The 18630-nt window shown below is 35.8% G+C and overlaps 1 protein-coding gene across 1 annotated transcript in view; it reads left to right on the forward strand.

The window, feature by feature from the left end:
* The window catches only part of ifih1 (interferon induced with helicase C domain 1), a 42365-nt gene extending 27632 nt beyond the window's left edge, over positions 1 to 14733 (forward strand). The window contains exons 13-16 of the mRNA XM_052564760.1: positions 12299 to 12460; positions 12538 to 12731; positions 12886 to 12979; positions 14156 to 14733. Of these exons, the coding sequence (XP_052420720.1) occupies positions 12299 to 12460; positions 12538 to 12731; positions 12886 to 12979; positions 14156 to 14359 (654 nt within the window). The 3' untranslated portion in view covers positions 14360 to 14733. The remainder of the gene's footprint in view (positions 1 to 12298; positions 12461 to 12537; positions 12732 to 12885; positions 12980 to 14155) is intronic.
* The last annotated feature ends 3897 nt before the right edge of the window (positions 14734 to 18630 follow it).

Raw genomic sequence — 18630 nt, forward strand, 5'->3', positions numbered from 1 at the left:
CCATGAGGCCAGATACACTTGTATACTATAGTATTTAGTATTGTACTACAGTATAATATACAGTCAGGTTCATATATATTTTGGACAATGACACAATCTTCATAATTTCAGCTCTGTATGCCACCAGAATAGAATTAAAAATAAAACTTTAAGCTTTAATTTACAGAAGTTCTAAGCGGACATGCATTATCATTTTTTTTCCTTCTTGTTTTCTTCATTGTAACGACTTAATTTTCTCATTATCTTGACATAACAAAAGTTTGTTTTCTCGTTATAACGACTTAATTTTCTCGTTATCTCGACATAAGGAAAGTTTGTTTTCTCGTTATAACGACTTATTTTTTTGTTATCTCGACATAACGAAAGTTTGTTTTCTCGTTATAACGACTTAATTTTCTCGTTATCTCGACATAACGAAAGTTTGTTTTCTCGTTATAACGACTTAATTTTCTCGTTATCTCGACATAACGAAAGTTTGTTTTCTCGTTATAACGACTTAATTTTTTTGTTATCTCGACATAACGAAAGTTTGTTTTCTCGTTACAACGACTTAATTTCATAACAAAAGTTTGTTTTCTCGTTACAATTACTTAATTTTCTCGTTATCTCGACATAAGGAAAGTTTGTTTTCTCGTTATAACGACTTATTTTTTTTTGTTATCTCGACATAACGAAAGTTTGTTTTCTCGTTATAACGACTTAATTTTCTCGTTATCTCGACATAACGAAAGTTTGTTTTCTCGTTATAACGACTTAATTTTCTCGTTATCTCGACATAACGAAAGTTTGTTTTCTCGTTATAACGACTTAATTTTTTTGTTATCTCGACATAACGAAAGTTTGTTTTCTCGTTACAACGACTTAATTTTCTCGTTATCTCGACATAACGAAAGTTTGTTTTCTCGTTACAATTACTTAATTTTCTCGTTATCTCGACATAACGAAAGTTTGTTTTCTCGTTATAACGACGTAATTTTTTTGTTATCTCGACATAACGAAAGTTTGTTTTCTCGTTACAACGAATTAATTTTCTCGTTATCTCGACATAACGAAAGTTTGTTTTCTCGTTACAACGAATTAATTTTCTCGTTATCTCGACATAACGAAAGTTTGTTTTCTCGTTACAATTACTTAATTTTCTCGTTATCTCGACGTAACGAAAGTTTGTTTTCTCGTTATAACTTCATGACAGTTTTACTGTTGCTATAGTAACGAACTCAACATTGACACACATCTGATGGACAACCATGCAGGCGCTCTTACTGTAGCCTAAATTTCAGAAAATGTTGCTTCGCCTAGGTAATAACGTCTACAATACTGTACATAAATAAAGGCTGATCAATCACTGTTGATTTTTCCAGAGACAGTACACCAAAAGTTTTGTTTTTGTAATTAACATTTCAAAACAACACCACAAACACAGGCATAGTGCCTTCAGAAGGATGCAGAACTATTCTAAGATCTTTTAGAGCTGCTTGGATTAAACTCAATTTTAATTTTCCCTTAATTTGAAATAAAATGATATATAATTTGTCATTTTTAGTAGTCATTACATGCTGTGACAGATATCATGTGCGTTACAAGCTTCTGTTTTGAAGGAGTGACTGCCGAGTTGCCATATCCTTCATACTGATATTATATTATATTATTACATGATTTCTTGTTTGACTATTAATCAAGTTATAGCAAGAGTGAAATGTGTAACCTTATGTGTGCTGTATTTCTTTTCCTCAAGATTAATGTCCACATATTATGTGTGTGTATCCAACCGTAATGATAAGACGCTCGCCAGTGCTAGAAAGCCTTGAATTTTAGATAAGTTCTCTGTGTACGTGTGTTAGTATCTGTCTGTACAGGGAGAAGCTCAGACAGTCCCAGGACAAACGATCAACTGCCAGTGTCCAGCATATCAGATATACGTCTTTGGAGAGTTTTATCTAGGTTTTGGAACCAATCAGAATTTTGTTGACTCATGTATTGACGCAATTAGTATCCTCTGTCAGGGTATAACTGTGGTTGATTTTGTATTGTACTGGGGGCGGCCTGCGAACTCCTTCGAGAGTGTTGAAGCTGACTTCTGCTGATGAAATTGCAAACTATTTTCTTCAAGTAAAATTATTATTATTAATTGAACTCATCTCTGAGTCCTGGTCTTCATTGCGACATATCTGGTCCTTGGGTTTTAACTGTATATTCCCCTACAGTTAATGGTGGAGGATCGGCGGGCAATAGTTCTTTGTTGACATCCCTGATCAATCATCAAACCAAGGTAGGAAAGATTTTAGATTTAATATTATTGGTTAGGAACTGTCTGTAAGTGGAGGGGGTCGAGAGAAGGAGGAACGATAGACTCACTCAGACGTGAGGGGGTAGACACCAGCTCCAGGGTGGAGTAGGTAAATTGGTGTCACAATATACCTGTAAATAAGTAACCTTGTGAGTATAAGGGGTACAAGTACACATCGGTAGGTCTTGATATAAGATATTTAGAGATGTGTACAGTTACAGAGGGAACAGGTGCACACCTATAGGTCTTAGAGAGAGACGTAAAAATTTGTTTCTAGGTGTGCACAGTCCAGGGGGGGACAAAAACGCATTCTTAACAGGCATGTGAACCCGTAAAGGGCAGTGCTGGGTCAAGCACCGAGGGACAAGGGACACATAGGGCCGTAAATAGGCAGTGCTGGGTCAAGCACAGAGAGCCAAAAAGCACGAGAGGCCATAAAGGGCAGTGCATTTACGGCCGGGTAAGCCAAAGTAGGGGTATGGGAAATCCCGAGAAGAATGTAAGACGCTAGACGGGGGTTCTAGTCGTATCTCGCTCTTCCAACTCTCGATCACCCACCATTACAGACAGGGGCGCCCCGAGCTTAGAAATAGGCCAGGTCAGTGGTTAGGGAAAAGAGTATCCAAAATTAGTGTTTAAAAATAAATAGTGATAATTCATATGTGCACCTATAAAAATATAGGGATATATGCAAAGGGAAAGTATTGATTGATCTGGGATGCCTCAGGAACAACCCCAAAAGAGCTAAAATGTAGTTTTCATGACCCTGATTGGATTGGACCAGTATATGGAAATTCTGGAATATACTTTGCAATTTCATCACGCAGAAGTCAAGTGCTGTTGGTAAGATCGCCGCCTCAATATGTTTTTGGTTTATGATAGAAATATGACTGACAAATTAGGTAACCTGGTCAGCCCTGATAGAAATAATGAAACAGAAGAGAGCAAATGCTGTAAACAGTTTGGCTCTGAAGCTCTGACTTTAAAAATATATATATATTCTCTGAATTCATTTAAAGAATGATCAGTCTGAGCTTTAATTCTGATTGTAATGTTAAAACAAAAACTTGATTGGCTTTAAACTTAGAAAGAACCTGAGAAATAAACATTTATAAATGTATGTGCCGATTTATTAAAAATAATCCCATAAGTAACTGAGTGATGATTTAATCTGATTCTCTGTGCATAGAAGGTTTAAATGACAAAGAATGATATCATAAGACCTGTTCCAGTTCCTATATAATTGTTGAAAGTCCTGACAAGGAATACTGAACAGAATTCTGGGTTAGTGAAAAAAAAAAAACTGTAGGCACACAAATTGGCAGTGGCATTTTGGAAAAACTTAGAAGCTTATGTTTTGTTAAAAAAGATAAAATTACTTTGACTACAATGAAGCCGTTGTTTTATCTCATGCTGGCCCCCACCATGACTCTGGCTTAAGCTTTGAAAGTACCAGAGACATGTTCTGAGTAAAAAAAAAAAAAAAATGTAATTCCTATATTTACTAATGTTTGGCCAAAAGAGTAATTTTATTGTTGGATTGCAAAATTGTAGTCACGCAGCATCATAAAAAAAGAAAAAAGAAGAGAAAAGAAAATTATTTTTTGTTTATGAGATGATAAAGTTGTAAACAAGTAACATAAACGGGGGTTTCAAAGTAACTTTGAAGACAGCATGCTAGCAAGACCCAAAGTAATATACCTGGGTCAGATAACCTCTGACAGATTTAAAACCAATGTTGAAATTCAGAAGCCATGGCCAGAATTAAGTGAATGGATAAATACAAGTTGATGTAAAAGTAATGACAATGACTGCAAAGAACTTTGAGAAACATTTGAGTTGCGAAAATAAAGTAAAAATACAAATATAAAGATGTTTATTTTTAAAATGCATATAATTTCTGACAAGTTTTAAACTAGGCTAGAGTAAAATGATAGTACAATGAAATTATGTTAAAAATGAATGAAAATGCATTGTTACGAGTCCTGAATCCCTCAGAGTTCTCTCTCTCTCATTCAAAGTAAGCTAAAATGCCGTTATCTGAGCTTATGTTTAAGTGATAAGATATTTATAGTACAGCACAGTGTTTCAGTCAAATCATAGGCACTGAGATGCTAAAGGACATGATAAAAAGAGTTCAGATTTAATGCATTAAGAGGGCAATTGGTAGTTAAATGTTCAACTGCCCAATGCATGTAAGAAATAAGAGATTATAAAAATAATGAATAACAATTTAGGAGCAATTGTTGAAGAGACATGAGGTCTTTAAAATCATAATACAGACCCTGAGCTATAGATGTAATAATTTTGAATAGTTAAACAGTTGTATTGCTATTTGTCCTATGACCAGTAACTTATCTGTCTTATTTTTAGTCTCCACCATCATACAGGGCCTGATGGCTGCAGCTACAGAAGCAACAGAAAATTACAATGAATGGACGGGTGTGAAAAATAAATTCACTGAGTAATCTCAGCATGATAGTTTGGAGGTATCCAATTGAGTTTAGCGATTAAATATTAGTTTGATTAACCTTTTTCAATGTTTTAACACTAGTAGGTGCTGTCAATGGCTCTCATGGTTCTTGAGTGCACCTTTCCTAAGCTGCAGGAAATACTGGATTCTGGAAGAAGACTGTCGAGGATGTTGCAACGGGAAAGAGTGGTTACCAGTGTGCATGAGGTGATTTCTCAATGACGGGTAAGATCCTCTTCTGGCCAATAGGGGACAACCTAAGGCAGGGGGTCACCGCCACTGGGCACCTGCCCTGAAGGGAGGTGTTATATGTGAGATGGTAGTGGAGTTGAGCGGATGCTTGATAGGCCTAGAGCATCATTAAGAGGGGAACTGTATGAAGTACAGCAATCTGCCTCAAAATGTGAGCTCCTCCAGACCTGATCACCAGCAACCGCATTCCTTGACTGATTGTTGTGACAAGCGTCCACAACTTGATGCAACTATGCCAGTGGATCACACCCTGAGGACAAGGAGCTTATTTATAAAAAGTTAATGGCAATGGGCTTTCAAGAACCATCTGAGACCATGTGATGACAGCCATTATTTTGAGACAAAAATTTCTTATGAGGCTAAAATGATATTGAAATAATATGTCTATATCATAGTCTTTACTCATGCAGGTCATTAGGCATGACACAAGATGATAACAAGATATGGTGGTGGCTAAAAATGAAGACTGCTTCTGCTTAATCAAGAGATGGTTTAGATAACAAAGGTTAAGGGAATTAAGCATGTAAGGTAAAAATAATTTTAAAGAAATGTTCCTAGCATTATGTATTTTAAACAGTTTAAACTGAGATTTTAGATCTAGAAACTTTGACATTTTTAACTTATTTGAATAATTTAGAGTTATATGTTGTAATGAATTTTATATTATAGTCTAAGTTAAAGTTTGGCAAAAATTGTCAAAATAAATAAATAAATAATATTTTGCACAGTAAGAGAGAGAGAGAGTGCTTGAGTGGAGGCAGGGATGGTGCTCTTCTTCTATTATTGGCCTGCTAAGAAAGAGTAACCAAAACAGAGCAATAATTTTAAGACCAAAACAACCCAGCTGATTTTTCTCAAAATAAAAATCATTAATGAACAGGCAAACTTTGAGATTAGATAAGAGATTAGGTACAAACTTGGTAAAATGCACAGACAATGTTTGAGTTTAAATCCTTCCGATTTAATACCAAAAGGAAAACCTTAAATATGAGCTGTTAAAATATAAATGTGTTAAGTATGTGCATGCATGAGGATGGCTATATATATATTATTGGGGGACAATTCTGTTCCTGTTTTGTTTCAATTGAGTCACTAACCTCTGGAATGAGTGTTTTATCATTACAGATGTGTTAAGTGAAATTACTTTACAGAAGTCGATAATTCTGAGTGAAACTAATGAAAAGACAATGCCAAACATGGGACGAGCTTTAAGTGGATTGGTTATCCAGCTCTGTCTGCTACTGGTAATAATGACTTGTTTTGTCTTTTATAATACTGATTTAAATCACTCTCTGGATTAATATGTTAAAGAGTGTTTATATGATTGGATTTGTGAAATTTAAGTTTGCCGTCCAAAATGGGTTTAAAATCCATGCCTAAATTTAAATGAGGGTCTAAATTTTAACAAGTTAACACTTTGTTGTTTGAATGGTGAAGGTAAATATTTTAGACTTGACGGCAGAAAAACAGTGACAGATTGGCTACGTCACTAACCAAATTATCCAGAGAGCACCCTCACATAAAGAAGCCTGGTGGGAAAACAAAGGAGTGAATCCTGCTTGTGTAATATAGTGCAAAAGCTTTATGTAGTGGTTTATGTAGAACAGAGATAAGTTGAACAAAAACATGTGGATAGCCCCTTAATGGAGCAAATCCATAACAAGAGGTTTGAATTAATTGAAATAGCACAGCAAAAAAAAAAAAAAAAAAAAAAAAAAAAAAAATTTTGTTTGAACAAAACAATTGTAATAGGCTCTATGGAGCTGCTTATGAACACCTGTCAGGTCAAATCAAATTAATATTGTGAACACTGACAGGGCTTTTTGATAATGTATACTGTTTCAATACAGATTTACAGAAACTGAGGATGTCTCTTTAATAAATATTTGGGCGTTTAGAACTAAGTAATAGTATTGTTCATTTAGTAATAGTATTGGGAAATCTATGTGCTCTTTTTCAGTTTATAATAATTTTGAGTAAATAAATATCACTGCCAAATGACAAACATGAACAAGGGTTTTAAAGAAATTGATCACGTAGCTGATGTGTAAGCATTTATCACTGACAAAACAGTGAGAACTAAATTGACTTAATACGAGGTATTGAGGATTTGCTTCTGAATGTGTCATTAATATAATCGGAGTACAGTAATATGGTATGATAATTGACAAGACTTACATTTAAAAAAAAAAAAAAGGGTAATAATAAGGCAATGAGTATGGTTAACAGTAATGTCCTGGTATAAAATACATGCATGACAATAAGTGGATAGGTTAGTTGTATTTTTGAAGTTAGACACTTCGATACTTAAAATGTAATTTTGATCAAATGTTGTTAACAATGACAAGTTTGGGTTAATGGTTAATGTATGTGTAAGCAGCATGTGAACTATGATGACTGCAAATGGATTCGTGGTGAAAGTAAAACTTAATAAAAGGGCTATTAAGTAATAAACTAGGAACTGCTCTAGGTTTTCGAGGAAATAATGATTATGATTATGATTATTTTTATTTTTTTAAGATGGCTCAATATTGATCTTACTTATTTTTGGTTTGTTTATTTTTGTGTTTTTAACACCAAGTTTGGAATGAAAGGGTAAAATGGATAATCAATCTCTATAATTGTACCATTGATGGGGAAAATTATAGATTTTCATAAAATAAGGGTATCTTTACTGGGATTTAGGTTATAAGCAATGTCTATATTTGGTATCTGTGAGGTGACTGAGGGTCTGACATATGTCAGGAATGCAATAACAGTGGTTATTCATTTAGCCCGGCTTCCAGAGAATAATATATATACGTTTATTGTAATGAGTTTATTTTAAGATATGACCAAATTAACTAAAATTCATCATAGTTGTATAAAACATGCTAAAAGAAAACAAATAAGGCAAATATCCTTCTTAAGGGTTAAAAAAAAAAAATGAATTGGTTATAGTGTATGCGGTTTTCTTTAATGATTTGTTAAATCTGGTTAATGAATATGCAAATTTAGTCTTGAGGCTGTTGGATAAATGTTTTGTTTTAGAGGGTAAGTGTGAAGTAGCTGTAGTAGGAAGAGAGGTATTTACAAAGATATGTTGATGAAAGTATATATGGATGGAGGACACTTTTCCAGGTTGAGGGACACACAGAATGATTCACTGGAAAAGACATTATGTGAAGAAAGACTAGTGCAAGTGCAGATATTGTGGGTTTAAGTAAGTAGATGAATGTATATGGGAAATAAAAATGTATATGGGAAGTATTTTGTACAAAATAATGTGTTTATTACTAGAAATGTCAGCCAGTACCAGAGATCTTAAGTATGCACATGTTTAAGTTGACCAACAGTCTGCATTCTTAGCATGCATCACAACTACACCTGACCTCATTTATTAGACCAGATGTGGGGTATTAGACCCCACATTGATCTAAAACGGGGGACTGAAGGAGTGACTGCCGAGTTGCCATATCCTTCATACTGATATTATATTATATTATTACATGATTTCTTGTTTGACTATTAATCAAGTTATAGCAAGAGTGAAATGTGTAACCTTATGTGTGCTGTATTTCTTTTCCTCAAGATTAATGTCCACATATTATGTGTGTGTATCCAACCGTAATGATAAGACGCTCGCCAGTGCTAGAAAGCCTTGAATTTTAGATAAGTTCTCTGTGTACGTGTGTTAGTATCTGTCTGTACAGGGAGAAGCTCAGACAGTCCCAGGACAAACGATCAACTGCCAGTGTCCAGCATATCAGATATACGTCTTTGGAGAGTTTTATCTAGGTTTTGGAACCAATCAGAATTTTGTTGACTCATGTATTGACGCAATTAGTATCCTCTGTCAGGGTATAACTGTGGTTGATTTTGTATTGTACTGGGGGCGGCCTGCGAACTCCTTCGAGAGTGTTGAAGCTGACTTCTGCTGATGAAATTGCAAACTATTTTCTTCAAGTAAAATTATTATTATTAATTGAACTCATCTCTGAGTCCTGGTCTTCATTGCGACATATCTGGTCCTTGGGTTTTAACTGTATATTCCCCTACAGTTTGAAAAGAACATTCAAGTGCAGTGTATGTGTGTTGAACAAAACTACAACAATTACAACCATTTTTATACATGGTCGCCCCATTTTTAGGGGCTCGAATTTAATTGGACAAATAAATATAATAATAAATAAAATGTTCTTTTTTTATATTTTGCTGAGAATCCATGAGAATTGCCCTGCAGGCAATGAAAGCCTTATGTCTGGAACTCATGGTCATCGCCTAAACCTGGGTTTCTTCCTTTGTGATGCTTTGCCAGGTCTTTACTGATGCTGACTTCAGTTGTTGTTTGTGGGTCTTTTTTGCCTTTAGTTTTGTCTTCAGCAAGTTAAATTCATGCTCAATCAGTTCAATCAACCGTTTGATTGGCCGTTGCACAATATTCCACTTTTTTACCTATTAAAATTCCTGGGTTGCTTTTGCTGTATGTTTTGGTTCATCGTCCATCTGTTCTTTGAAGCACCGCCCAATCAACTTTGCTCCATTTGAGTGAATCTGGGCAGAGACTGTATCCCTATACACTTAAATATTCTTCTGGCTGCTTCTGTCTTCCGTCACATCATCAATAAACTCCAGTAACCCAGTGTCAAAGGAAGCCATTCACGCTCATGCCATCACACGTCTCCACCATGATTCACAACTGATGTTGTATGCTTTGGATCATGAGCTGTTCCAAGCTTTCTCTATAGTTTTTCCCCCCGTCATTCTGATACAGGTTGATCTTAATTTCAGCCGTTGAAAGAATGCTTCTCCAGAAGTGGTCTGGATTTTTTGATTTTTTGGGGGGCAAAATCTAACCTGGCCTTGTTTGCACCTTGTGGTGAACCCTCTGTATTTGTTCTCCTGAAGTCTTCTCTTGATTGCAGACTTTCACAGTGACATTTCTGCCTCCTGGAGAGTGTTGTGCACGTGGCTGGATGCTGTGAAAGAGTTTTTCTTTAGCATGGCGAGGATCATCCAATCATCCACCACTGTTCATCCTCTGTGGACGTCCAGGCCTTTTTTGTTGCTGAGCTCACCAGTGCGTTCTTCTTTTTTTTTTTCTCAGAATGTACCGAACTGTTGATTTGGCCACTCTGAATGTGCCTGCTATATCTCTGATGGATTTGTTTTGATTTTGAAGCCAAAAATTTGTCTGTTTCACTTGTATGCAGAGCTCCTCTGACTGCATAATGTGTGTTCAGAGCAACAGCTTCCAAATGCAAAAAGCTAAATCAACTCCAGACCTTTAACTTGCTTAACTGATGTAGAAATAATGAAAGAATAGCCCATGAAACATAGTCCATGAAACAGCTTTAGAGTCAACTGTCCAATTATATGGTCCTTTGAAAAAGGGGGAAGTACATATTAAAGCTGTAATTCCTTAACCTTCCCTTCAATTTTGATGAAAATACCTTCAAATTAAAGTTTGGAGTCTGCCCTTTAAGCCCATATTCATTATAGAACTGTAACTTGAATATTTTTTGTCAGCAGCTATAATAATACAAATTGTGTCCAAATATATATAGACCATGTAGTACATAATACATGAAATGTTATGTCAAAGTATGTCTTAAAGGGATAGTTCACCCAAAAATGTTGTCATTAATAACTCACCCTCAAGTCATTCCGAACCTGTAAGACCTTCGTTCATCTTTAGAGCACAAATTAAGATATTTTTGATGCATTAGGAGAGCATTATGAGCTTCTCATAGACAGCAAGGATCCATGATCAAGGTTCAGAAATGTAGTAAGGACATCGTCAAAATAATCCATGTAACATCAGGGGTTGAACCATAATTTTGCGAAGCTACTAGAATGCCTTCTATGTGCAAAGCAAACAAACAACACCAACTTTATTCAACAATTCGACTCCTCCACCTCATCCTTTAGTGCTATTTTGGAGAGTATCACGTATGGAAACAACGTATGCAACATATGTATGTTGTTTCCGTTCAGATCAAAGCGCAAACATCGTATCCACATATGGTGCTGCTGACACAGAAGAGGATACATTGTTTATGTGATACTCTCCAAAATGGTGCTATAGCTAATGCGGAGAAGTCAAATTGTTGCATAAAGTCATTATTGTTCTCTAACTCTTTTATAACTTTAAGAGGTAGTTGTGTCTAATCACTTCATACAGTAGTACATAAGAACAGTAAAATGCTGTTTGTTTAGGTAATTTGTATCATTGCATCTAATGGTCTCTCTGAGGGCTAACACCTAAAGATGAAATCCTGGAACTGCCCCTAGTCAGAAAGCCCTTAGAAATTCAAAAATATCTTAATTTGTGTTCCAAAGATGAACAGATTTCTTACAGGTTTGGGACAACATGAGGGTGAGTAATAATGACAGAAGTTTCATTTTCGGGTGATCTATCCCTTTAATACTGGTTGACTCGTAGTGCAAATACAGAGTGTGTTCAATATATTGCTCTTGTGTGTATATATATATATATATATATATATATATATATATATATATATATATATATATATATGTATAATACAATTTATTTATAGCAGATCATGCATTTCATTTAATAATGTAATGATGCTTATTCATTATTTTATCCAAATTCACAAAAAAAAGGTTAGGTTATTTTCTTATGCTTGCCAAGGCATACGTAAAAACAGTAATATTGTGAAGTATTATTTCATTTTTAAATATAAGTTTTTCTATATTAATATATTTCAAAATATAATTTACTCCTGTGATGCACAGCTGTATTTTCAGCATCATTTCTCCAGTCTTCACAGTGTCACATGATCTTCAGAAATCATCTTAATATACTGATTTACTGCTCAAGAAACAATTTGGATTATTATAAATGAAAAAGCTGTTGTGCTGCTTTATATTTTTGTAGTAACTGATGTTTAAACTGAATTTTTTTTTCAGGATTCTTTGATTAAAAAAAAAAAAGTGTAAAAAGAACACCATTTATTTGACATGTATTTACTGTCACTTTTGATCAATTTAATGCTTGCTGAATAAAAGTATTTATTTTTTTATTTTTTTAATCCCACTGGCCCCAAACTTTTATAAAATTTTTGAAATGGCCAAATATTGAGAGGGATTCCGGGATTCAGCTTGGGGTCTAATATATCAGTTTGTCACAATTTAGTTGACAAATGAAGCTATCAGAGACTTACTGTATGATCTGAACTCTCCTGATGTGATGCTTGTGTTTGAGGTTGTATTATCATGCTGAAGTATCTGTGATCAACATGAATGATGGAAGAAGAGCTGTTATTCCCTCTCTGCAGGCCCGTGGTCGAGGAAGAGCGGAGGACAGTAGTTACACGCTGGTGGCGGAGGCAGGATCTGGGGTAGCAGAGAGAGAGAGCGTTAACGAATACCGGGAGAAAATGATGAGCAGAGCCATCGCCAAAGTCTGCGAGATGAATCGACCCGACTACGAGAAGAAAGTGAGGATCTGTTTCAAAAAGTACACTCCAGTATACCAAGTGTACACCTAAAAGAAACAACATTTGGTTTCTTGTAGATCAGAGAGTTTCAGATGCAGGCCATAATGGAGGAGAAGGTGAAGATAAAGAAGAAAGTGCAGAAGGGAATGATGAAAGAACCGCCATCTAAAATCAGCCTGAGCTGCAGGCAGTGCAGTGTGTTTGTGTGCTCGGGAGAAGACATTGAGAAGATCGAGAACATGCACCATGTCAATGTGACTCCGCAATTTAGGTAAAAACCAACAGTTAAAATTACTTTTTTGGTTTTGACTTCAAAGAAAATCCAGAAGTATGTACTTGTGTTTGTACACGATGTTTATCGTGCATAATGATGGTGGTGAAGACCGTAATAAATCAGTAAAAATAAATGTTGTTGATGTCTGCAGTAAGCTGATTACGGTCCGAGAGAATGCTTCACTACAGGAGAGACTCCTGGACTATGAGACCAATGGAGTCATTGCGTGCAAAAAATGTGGACAGGTATTTGCTAACTTCGGCACTTCCCTTTAAATAAACACTGTTTGCATTACTCCTGAGACTAAAAGTGGTTTAGCAAAATTCAGTTTGACTCACTCTTAAAAACACAGAACCACAATAATGTAAAAAAAAAAAAACACTTAGCTTATTGGAATATTTCACCCAAAAATAAAATGTACCTGAAAATATACACAATCTCAGACCTTCCAATATGTAGATGTGTTTGTTTCTTCATCAGATTTGGAGAAATGTAGCATTACATCACTTGCTTATCAATGGATGCTCTGCAGTGAATGGGTGCCGTCAGGATAAGCGTCTAAACAGCTGATAAAAACATCACAATAATCCACAAGTAATCCACAGCACTCCAGTCCATCAGTTAATGACTAGAGAAGAAAAAACTGTGTGATTATTGTAAAAAAGGACATCAAGGCATTTTTTTTACTTAAAACTGTGGCTGTTGGAGTCCTTTATCCATAATATTGCTTTCTCCAGTGAAAAAGACTGAATCAGGAGAGAAATCTACACAGATCAAGTATGGTTTATAAGCAAAAATGGTCCAAAAAAATACCTTAACAAATATGTGGGTGGATTTTGTTTTGAGAGAACAATGGGGGGTGGACTAATAAGAGTTATTACGGATTATGGACTCGTATTTTGTTCTGAAACAACAGTTTAAAGTAAAAAATGCTTTATCGATGGATTTGCTAACTACAAACACACAGCTTTTCACTTCACAAGATGGAAAGTTAACTGAATGACTGGAGTGGTGTGGATTATTGTGATGTCATCAGCCGTTTGTTTTTATCTATGCGTGATTATTCATTTATTATAAACAGAATTTCAGTATTTTTTTTTTACATTTAATGCTAAGCGATATATCTTTTGATATTTATGTATCTGATTTGAAAAAACTGGGGTGGTTTTCAATGTAGCCAAGTATATTCAAGCTGCTTCATACAAGTCGTAAAATTTAGTTAAATAAAGATGTGTTAAAGGCATGCTTTGAAAAGTCTTACAGTAAAGTTTAATGATGCAATTTTATACAGATAACACGATAATAAAAAATAAATAGTAAAATATTTTGTATATCACCCAACCTATACAACATGCAGTATATATTATTTCCGTTAATATGCATTCATATTAAATCTGACTTTTTGTCTCATTTCTGAGCAGCAATGGGGCTCAATGATGCTGTATAAGAGCATTGAGTGTCCCTGCCTCCATATCAAGAACTTTGTGGTCACATACGGCTCCAAGAAGAAGACATTCAGCAAATGGAGCGACTTGCCCATTAAGTTCCCCGCGTTTGACTACACTCAACACGCTGATCTCCTTGTAGAGGACTCGGGGGAAGAAGAAGACATGGAAACTGACTAAAAATAAAAAGCAGAATATATTCAAACTCCTCTCTGACACAATCAATCAATGTCATAACCTGTAAAACGATGCATCTACAAAGTCTATCCTATTAAAAGCACTTGCACTTCTCAATATGATGTGGCTCAATGGAAGCAGTTATTTCCATCATTAATAAAAAAAGAATTAAAATTGTGATTCTAATGCACTTTTTATCTTACAATTCTGAGTTTGCATCTTGCAATTGTGGATTTACAGTGAAGCTGTGCAATGTTAGTCTGTGGCAAATACTGATTTTGTGTTCTGAGAATGTCATTATATTTAGATTTGCCTCTAGAGAATATGGTGCATTGTGTTATTTGGAGTAAATGCATTAAAATTACTCTTGTTGTGTCATCTGTTTTCTTTCTCGGATGAACAGTCGTTGATTATGAATCATGCATTCACAAAAAAAAAAAAAAGAGATGGACCATCAGGGAAGAGTGTGACACATACTCTCTCACACACCTGTTCAGGTGTTCTCGGAGGAAATGGGCTCCCTGTGAGCGAACATCACCTGAGAAAACCTGTCAGGAATCTGGCTTTCATTATGCTTGACAAGTCCTGAAGGCTCAACAAGTGTACAAGTTTTTCCAGTGTACCTCCTTATTTGACAAGTGTTGATGCATGCTTTAGACACAATCGCAATCAATGCTAATTTGGAGACACCTTCACCTTTATTGTGATCGTTTTCTACATGTTGGAATGACAGTAAAATGCTAACAACTCTGATATAACATAAATGGAAGTAGATGTAATGGTGAAAATGTGACAACTGAATTATTGCTTATATTCCAGCTTCTTCTTTTTCCAGCTCTACTCACTTTGGAAAATCATTAACATACTTTCATGAGATGCATGAGATATATATTACAAATATTATAAATATTGTATTTAATATGTATTATATATTATATTATATATAATGCAATACATTACATATTAAGAATCAGAATCAGCTTTATTGCCAGGTATGTTTATACATACAAGGAATTTGTTTTCATGATAGAAGCTCCGCAGTACAACAGCATGACAGTGACAGAACATAAAACACATAATAAAAGAAAAAAAAATACAAATAAGTAGATAAGGAATGACAATATACAAATTGACAATTGTAAGCAGGTATATTACAAAATGCAGTTATGTATGTACAGGTATATTATGTGCAAAATTTAAGTGTACAGTATGTATGCGTGTTAGATTAATAAGTGTATGTGTATATAAACATAAATATAAAGTGTAGTGTGTTCCACAGTTATTATCAGTTGTTCATAAGATGGATTGCCTGGGGGAAGAAACTGGTCCTGTGCCCGGTTGTTCTGGTGTTCAGAGCTCTGTAGCGTCGACCAGATGGAAACAGTTCAAAGAGGGAGTGTGCTGGATGTGAGGGGTCCAAAGTGATTTTGACAGCCCTTTTTCTCACTCTGGATGAGTACAGTTCTTGAATAGAAGGGAGGGTTGTACCGATGATTCGCTCAGCAGTCCGGACTACCCTCTGTAGTCTTCTGAGGTCAGATTTAGAAGCTGAGCTGAACCAGACAGTTACTGAAGTGCAGAGGATGGATTCAATGATGGTGGAGTAGAACTGTTTCAGCAGCTCCTGTGGCAGGTTAAACTTCCTCAGCTGGCGAAGGAAGTACAACCTCTGCTGGGCCTTTTTCACAATTGAGTCAATGTGAATGTCCCACTTCAGGTCCTGAGAGATAGTGGTGCCCAGGAACCTGAATGACTCCACTGCAGTCACAGTGCTGTTCATGATGGTGAGAGCAGGGGGGTTTCTCCTGAAGTCCATGGTCATCTCCACTGTTTTGAGCGTGTTGAGCTCCAGGTTGTTGAGAGTGCACCAGACAGCCAGCTCTTTTACCTCCTTTCTGTAAGCAGACTCGTCACCGTCCTGAATGAGGCAGATGACTGTAGTGTCTTCTGCAAACTTCAGGAGCTTGACAGAGGGGTCATTAGACGTGCAATAATTTGTGTACAGGGAGAAGAGCAGTGGTGAGAGTACACAGCCCTGGGGAGCTCCGGTGCTGATTGTACGGGTGATGGATGTGTATTTTCCCAGCCTCACTAGCTGCTGCCTGTCTGTCAGGAAGCTGTTGATCCACTGACAGACGGAGGTGGGCACGGAGAGCTGATTTAGTTTGGGCAGGAGGAGGTTTGGGATGATCGTGTTGAAGGCCGAGCTGAAGTCCACAAACAGGATCCTCACATAAGTCCCCGGTCTGTCGAGGTGTTGCAGAACATAATGCAGTCCAATGTTTACTGCATCGTCCACAGACCTGTTTGCTCTGTATGCAAACTGAAGAGGATCCAGCAAGGGTTCAGTGATGTCCTTCAGGTGGGCCAGCACCAGTTTTTCAAATGACTTTATGACTACGGATGTTAAAGCCACAGGCCTGTAATCATTAAGTCCTGTAATTTTTGGTTTCTTTGGGATGGGGATGATGGTGGAGCGTTTGAAGCATGAAGGGACTTTGCACAGTCCCTTCATGCTTCATCATATTATTATGATGCTTATTTTAAAAATACAAAAGGGAATGTTTTTTTACAAATATTTTTATTTAATTAAATCAAAGGTTTTCAACTTCTGCAGTTGTACTTGCATGCATATTTTGAAAACTGCAATATAAAACCGTTTACCAAAAAGCATTGATGCTCTAAAGCGAACATGTACAGTACAGTCCAAAACTGTGACATCAAGCTGAAAGCCTGAAAGCTTTTTTCTAAAGACCAGTTATGATCCAAGAAAGTCTCCAAAAAAAAAAAAACTTTTCTGAAGAAAAAGTATTTAAAATGAAACACTCTTCACTACTTCTCTGTAACTAATCAAATCAGTGGATTGACAGTTAGATGTTCTTCCATATATATACACTGTTAATTATTTGACTGTAAATTTACAATAAATTGCAGGTTAATAATTGCATGACTTTCACAGTAAGTTACTGTAACATTTTTACAGTAAATTATTGTGAAATGACAGCTGTATACTGTGACTTCACAGTAATTCTGACATCGCATTACTGTGATTTAGCGGTAAGCTGCTGTAGAATTAATGTATTTAACTGTGAAATTACAGTTGGTGTTTATGTATTACTGTAATTTAACAGTAAGCAGCTGTAGAATTCATGTATTTAACTGTGAAATTAGTGTCTATTACTGTAATTTAGCAGCAAGCAGATGTAGAATTAATGTATTTAACTGTGAAATTAGTCTATCTATTACTGTAATTTAGCAGTAAGCAGCTGTAGAATAACTGTACATAACTGTGAATGTCTATCTATTACTGTGATTTAGCATAAATGATGGACCAAACAAAACTGATAAAAACAGTGACAACTTTTATTTTTAGAAGTAAGATACAATTTACTTACATGAATAAAACACTGGGCAACAGGGATTGACACTGGGTAACAGGAATGTGTGTCAAAAGAGAAAGAAGGAGACAGAGAAGAGAGAGTGAGGGAGAGAGATGTAAGAAAAGACAAAAAGGTGGGAATAGAGAGGGTCGCAGGTGTCTCGCTCCTTCCCTCGCAGCTGGCACCTGCATAGTGTGGGTTCTATCCACTATATACAAAAGATAAGAAAGACAAAAAGTTTAAGTTACTCTGTGGTGGACTGACTCCCTGTAAGTATGGTGCTCGCATTGTAACACTAATCCTAAAATGTCTACAATTTAAGTAATTTCAACTATTAAAAAAAATGTGAATAGTACTCTCAATTAATATTAAATCAACAAACCAGGACTCTAATCACTCCTGTTACTTTTACCCAGTCCTATTATTTTTCACGTGAGTAACAGGACTGAAAGTAACATGATTGAGGTTAAAAGGTTAGTTCACCCAAAAATGAAAATTCTGTCAGTAATTACAGAGCACAAATTAAGATATTTTTGATGAAATCTGAGAGCTGGATCACTCCTCCATCGGCTTCTAAGGGTTTGAAACTTGCTGGCCCAGAAAAATGTATTAAAGACATCTTTAATATAGTCCAAGTGATTCCAGTAGCTCAATCTTAAATTTATAAAGCGACGAGAATACTGTGCGTAAAAAAAAAAAAACGCTGGTCATGTGTGTGATGCATGTGACGTATAACACAGAAGCGGTACGCTGTTATACTACATGAATTCACCCGAGGCCCAGAGAGAAGGAAATGAATAGTGGAATAAAGTCATTATTTTTGGGGGGGTTTTGCGCAAAAAAGTATTCTCGTTGCTTGGTAAACGTAAGATTGAGCCACTGTAGTCACTTGGA

This window comes from Carassius gibelio, chromosome B9 (assembly GCF_023724105.1).
Source record: "Carassius gibelio isolate Cgi1373 ecotype wild population from Czech Republic chromosome B9, carGib1.2-hapl.c, whole genome shotgun sequence".
Lineage (NCBI taxonomy): Eukaryota > Metazoa > Chordata > Actinopteri > Cypriniformes > Cyprinidae > Carassius > Carassius gibelio.